This window comes from Misgurnus anguillicaudatus, chromosome 12, assembly GCF_027580225.2.
Source record: "Misgurnus anguillicaudatus chromosome 12, ASM2758022v2, whole genome shotgun sequence".
NCBI classification, from domain to species: Eukaryota; Metazoa; Chordata; class Actinopteri; order Cypriniformes; family Cobitidae; genus Misgurnus; species Misgurnus anguillicaudatus.
The window spans coordinates 37167501-37173864 of NC_073348.2; the positions used below are offsets into that span (position 1 = coordinate 37167501).

The 6364-nt window shown below is 34.9% G+C and overlaps 1 protein-coding gene across 3 annotated transcripts in view; it reads left to right on the forward strand.

The window, feature by feature from the left end:
* The window catches only part of atg10 (ATG10 autophagy related 10 homolog (S. cerevisiae)), a 29501-nt gene extending 23706 nt beyond the window's left edge, over positions 1–5795 (forward strand). For all 3 annotated transcript variants that reach the window (XM_055207701.2, XM_055207699.2, XM_055207698.2), the window contains exon 8: positions 1966–5795. In XM_055207701.2, the coding sequence (XP_055063676.2) occupies positions 1966–2065 (100 nt within the window). In that variant the 3' untranslated portion in view covers positions 2066–5795. The remainder of the gene's footprint in view (positions 1–1965) is intronic.
* The last annotated feature ends 569 nt before the right edge of the window (positions 5796–6364 follow it).

The following is a 6364-nucleotide window of genomic DNA, read 5'->3' on the forward strand; positions in this document are numbered from 1 at the left end:
TGAGGTTCTCAGCCATATAGGTACTGCCAACTGTTTATATAGCTAGTCTCCTAAACTAGTGAATTAAAAATATTAATTTCATATCTGAAAGATTGATTTATTGTTACCATACACAATCAAAAACAGTACGGCACAAAAATGTTGTCTTAGCAACAATGCAATTTCATTGACTTGACAGAGGTTTTCATGTGATATCTAAAATTGGCCTGTTTATCTTCCTTCCCTAAAACTCCTAATCTCTCCTTTCTCCTTCACTTTCCCTGCCATGCACAAAAAATCAGATGTGGGTTGCCAGATATGCGTAACAAAACAGCCCAGTTGTCATTAAAAAAAGGGGCCTGCATAAAAGCACCCCAATGACCCTTCACTGCTAAAATACCAACAACTAACGGACGAAATCCTTCTATCTTTAATCTTTAAATAATAAATTCCCAATAATAAGTAGCCAAATTCTTAACTCTGCCTGAAGGACGATGACTTGGCCTCACAGAGTTGCGCACGGACATGGATGGATTGTTTTAATTTTGGTGTTCTTGCAGTGTTTTGTAAATTAAATGGGTTGCTACTACATTGCAATGCACACCGATTTGGGTTTTGGTGCCACGATTATGAATGTATATGAATACGCTAACAGTTAAGTAAATTGTTAACATTTAAACTAGAGATTTACACTGAGTATTTCTTAATGGCCTGAGTCCGGGATGAAGCGGATTTTAAGCGAAAGTATTCGATGAACATATAATACGTGCCGAGAGCATTTGGTCAGTATCATTATCTAATTTTTGATGAAGGTTGTGTTTAGCGGCTTTTGCATCTGAGTTCTTCATATGAACACAGCAGATTCACATACTGTATAAAATATTAGAGAAATATTAAAGAAATATTCCAGATTTGATGAAGTAATGTTCAATTATCCAATGTGAACTATAAAATAAAAAACATTATGTATTATGTTTAAACCTTTCAGTCAAGCTCACAAAAAAACATAAAAACACACTATGCAAATATCATAAACTATGCAAATAGTACATGATTTTTAAGCGAACAACCAGGCAGGTCAAAATAGTCACTTACCAACCCGAAATCGAAGCTAAATTTATTACTTTTGCTTTGTATCTGTGCAGGGATATCAAGATATTTAATATGATGTGACCATTCTGCATTTTTTACACAATATTTACATTACTAAATCATTAATTTTTTTCCTAATCCATTTGCAGGTTTTTTGTTTTAAGCATCATAAACTATATTATAAACATTAGAAAATGACTTATCTTGAGTCATTTTGAGTAAATGTATCTTGACTTACGAATATTTCCAATAATATGTGAATAGCAACCCTAATGTTTGCAATATAAACTATATTATACACAGTAGATAATGACTTATCTTGGGACATTTTGAGTAAATGTATCTTGACTTACGAATATTTTCACTGGAAAACAAGAAATGTGCAATGTGAAAATTGTTCAATATTTGTATAAATATTACTTATATATTAATATAAAACAATTATTATACATTTATATAATATTATAAACATTCACTATAAAAATAATGAATAAATTAATAATATTAATTATTATTATTATTGATATAATTAATGATACTATTATAATATTATAGATTAATATAAAAATATGACTATTGTAACTATTGAATAATAAATTGGCTAGTCAACATTTGTTTTTTGTTTGTTAATCTATAACACGTTCTCAAGAGCTTATTTTGCATTTAAACCTTTTTTTTACATTATTACAATATATAATTAGATTTTGTTAAATCTGTCTTATTTGGTTCTGAAAGTTAAATATAAGATCTGACGCATCCATTGATCAGTCAGTGAGATGTGATTAGATGTGAACATCATTTTTCAACCTGTCTGCAGTGATGCACCATCCAGCACAGATTGCAGCATTGCAGGGTGAATAATCACTCAGTGTTTTTTATCTTGTCTGTTCTCAGAACAGCGAACTATATAGTGACCTGGCTGAGCGTTGTTGGACCTGTTGTCGGCCTGGACGTCCCCCTGAGCTACAGCACGTCTGTTTCAGCTCCAGACTGAAGATCCGTCCGCCGGAGGTCAACTCGACGGCTCTCCCATCGTCCATGTATGATGTTGTATGAGCGCTGTATGAAGTCTGAGAGCGCGTATGGACTTGTTGAGGGCTGAAATCATTGACAGGATCTATAAATACAGGTCTTTAATGATGAATGTTTCAGCGTTTGGTTCCCAAAAAAAAGCATAAATACTGATAAAATGCCTACCTTGGATAAAAGCATCTACCAAATGCATAAATGTAGATGTTTAATAGGCAAATAATAATATTCCCTGCTGCTATTTCTAAAATACATGATGTGTGTGTGAGTAGGATTGCTATTCAAATAGTATCATTGTATTCAAATGTGTAGGTGTGTGATTCAGTGTATTTTCCCTGGCTGGTCTGATATTGTAAAGCGAGCTGCGTTTGTCCTATTCTTGGGATTTTATGGATCAAAAATGTTTGAATATTATAATATAATATAGTGTACCTTATGAGCTGGTAGAGTAAATGCTCTGGTATTTTTCATTGTCTGAGACGAGCGTTGGGTCGTGCCAAGCCACATCCTAAAATATCTTTAATGTTTGAATTGAATCAAAGTCCAGGCTGTCGACTCCCTCTGCAATCCCGACCGTCTGATCAGAAGCCGACTTTAGAGTCCGGAGTTTGAGAGAAGCGGCAGAAAGTCCTTAGTCAGCGTGTGTAAATGGGGCAAGTGTCTCTCTGGAGACTCTATCAGTGTTTGGTAAGGAGGTCAGCCTCCTACCCGGAGCATCTCGCTCTAATGGACAGATAGAAATGATGGAGAGAGAGATTGCAGTAATGTTACCTGCATCATCTTTAAAGAAATAGTTCATCTAAAGTTGAAAATCTTTTATGCATTTGGCAAACACTTTTATTTAAAGCAACTTGCATTGCATTATAAGGAAGGTATACATTTTATCATTACGTCTGTGTTCCCTGGGATCAAACACACAATCTTTTGTGCTGCTAACACATCACTGAACCACAGGAATGAATAAGAACATACCGTAACAAAACCTCTTTATTCTGCCAGTATGAATAAGATTGAAATGTTCAAAAAAAAGCTGGATGGGACATCCAGTCCCACTATTTACGTAATAGCATTGAGAAGAACAGCATAAGCATTGTTTATTTCTTAGGAGGAAAGAAAGCTTTGAGCCACCCATGCGTGTTAAATGATGACAGAATATTTTTGTATGAGCTGTTCCCGAGTCAGTTTGATTGATGGGTAGAGGATCTAATTGAAGTAGGCTAATCAATGTAATGTAGTGAATACGTTTCAGACAGATCTCAATATTATTATTATCTGGAGTAGTTGTTACATTAGAGAAAAGGAAATTAGAAGTGCCTCAGAAACAAATACCCATTTATTTTACACGCTTCACTGGAGGTGTTTGTTAATAGAGTTAGATAGCTCCTAATGCAGTCTTGAAATGTAATTTTTGAAACACCAACTTCTGTAAGACACTGCTGACATCTGTTGGTCAGTGTGTGCTGTTGTCATTACAGACCGGACCACAAGGGGGCGGTATTGACCAAAAAGCAACTCAGAAAACTCTTAAAAACTTTTACAGTGCATTGAATTACAAAACATCAACCGGTGAAGCATCGCTTTAGCAAGGCCAAAGATTGTGGGTTCGATTCCCAGTGTACTTGGATGCATTGTAAGTCCCTTAACCAACTAAGACATGAGCTTTGGTTTGTCTTTTTTCAGATATCTTCCAGCTGTTTGGGTTAGGAAGAACCAATAAACATAATAACTATTAATAATAAATATTTTTCTTTGAAAATGAAGCAGTGTTATTGTCCACATTTGAATTAAGATTTATGGTGCAAAAACAAAAGTGGTGTCGACATATGTGGACATCCAGGTCTTAGGAGGTTAAGCATCTGCCAAATGCATAAATAAAAAATATACTGTCAGACGACATCTGGTTGTCAAACATATTCATGCTTGATGTGATAAACTGCACCTGTGGTTACTTGGCTAATAACACCGGTGTGAACCTGATGGATGCTTACTTCGTATCACTAATAACCTTTGCACCAGCTGGTTTAAAGTAACTGAAATTAAATGGCGTTACACTTTCTAAAAGCACAGCATTGGACCTAAAGGGTTCATATTGGTACCAAATGTATGCATATCTGTACATATTGACAGGGGCTTCTCAAAACCCTCAAATTTTTCAAACCTAGCTTTTAGCCTAATATTAGTGCCAGCAAATTAATAAATATTATATTTAATTATTAGTTACTCCTCTGTTTTTTATTAGAAAATTGACACTTTGGTTGACACTTGAAATATAATAAAATTATAACTTATTTAAAATTCCATAAAAAGATTCATTCCATTATATTTAACAAATAAACTTTTTAATATTTGTTTTATTTGTTTAGTTTTTTTTATATTTTGGCACATAGACACCCCCCAGTGCGTGCCCCTATGCATTTAAATTACATTTAGGCATTTAGCAAACGCTTTTGTCCAAAGATTAGGAAACAATAAAAGCGATGTGTCATAGGGAGGCAATAGTACAAAAGGTGCTTATAGACGGTTTCAGCAGTAATAACATAAACAAGCTGCTTTCGTGGTCAACACGTAACTTCCGGTAAGCTCCGCTAAGAATAAATAACAACAAAGTACTTTAAACAATTTAATTATATAACAAGCAAAATAAGTAACACGTAGATTACCTAGGAAACCAAAACATTTTTTATTTTCGACGAGGTATTTGTTTAAGAGTTCAGTTTAGCAACTAGTCAGACCATTAAATAAACCTGAAACCGGAAGTAAAGTTTGGACCAGACGCGTATCGCGTCACCACACGTGCGTCTGATGAAACCGCCTATAACAAGATACAAGTTTTCACTATTTCGAAACATTTAGGTATTGAAGATACGACGTCTCCCCTGTGACAGACTCTGCACAGTTTGGTTTAGGGAGAATTAGGGGCATATACTGCATACCCTATTTTTGCATCACTGCCTACAGTATTGGTACTGTAAATACAATATGAGGGCCTTTTTAAAGGGCACTGCCCCACAGTTAGAGCTGGGGTACATATTTTGACCGTGTAATGCTTAATTGAATGCGTTCCTCTCTGTTATTTAAAGCATAAAGTTTGAGTTCTCTCATTGATTTCAATCTTTGACATGACCTGACTCAGTCAGTATTAATGGGACATATCATGAAAATCTGATTTCTTCCATGTTTAAGTGCTATAATTGGGTCCCAATTGCTTCAGTAAACCTAGAAATGTGAAAAAGATCAATTTAGTAACTTAGTTTTGGTAAACCATTCTCTGCAAGCATGTGAAAAATAGGTCATTTGGCTCCCCTTGTGATGTCACAATGCACATGCAGCTCCTTAATTTGCACTATCCAACCACAGCACTACCATTTAGTGCAGAGATCAGCTCATTTGCATTTTAAAGGACATACCCAAAAATGGCACATTTTTGCTCACACCTACCAAGTGGCAATAGTTATAATAAATGATCTATATGGTATTTTGAGCTTAAACTTAACATTCGTACTCTGGGGACATCAAAATTGTATTTTACATCTTGAAATAGTCTTGTGAAATGGCCCCTTTAAAGATATCAAGTTTATGTAGGATGGTTTTATGTAGAAAACAGTAAATCACTAAAATATGACTAGCTTGGTTTTCACAGACTGGTTCACATGCACAAAAAAGTATCTGATGATTAAAAGTAGAAGTGAAATTTATTTTGTGTTATGTTTTTTTGTAAAGTCATTAATATAAGAAATGTCCACTAGTTTATTTATTGTGGGAATGTTTTATCTGGCAAGAATGTCCCAGACAGGAAAAACAATTTCCACTCTAAACAACTCCGACAACAAGTTGTCTTCCAGCATGATGAAATTTGGATAACAATAAAACCGAACACAACCTACTTTTCGTACATCTTCACCAGGGAAATGAAGCAGATTTTCTTGGCAGAACAAAAGCATCTGCGTTCGGTTTCCCAGATACGTGAGAACGAGGTCAGATCTTGTAATGCGCACGAAAGAAAAGGGTCTGTAAATGTTGCCTTCCAAATCCTTTGGGTTGTGTTTGCAGAGTTGATTTTTAATGAAATAAAAACACAATAGAGGTTGTATGCTGTCGTCAATGCCCAGAGCATAAGTCTAGACGCATAAATGCTCGACTTGTCAGGTCTGATAAAGTTACAGTTATATCAAACCATTATATTATATAACATCAAAGTGTACGCCAATGAGCTGAGGTATTATTAAAACGTGAAGGAACTACTGATAGTCTTCCAGGTCTTGTG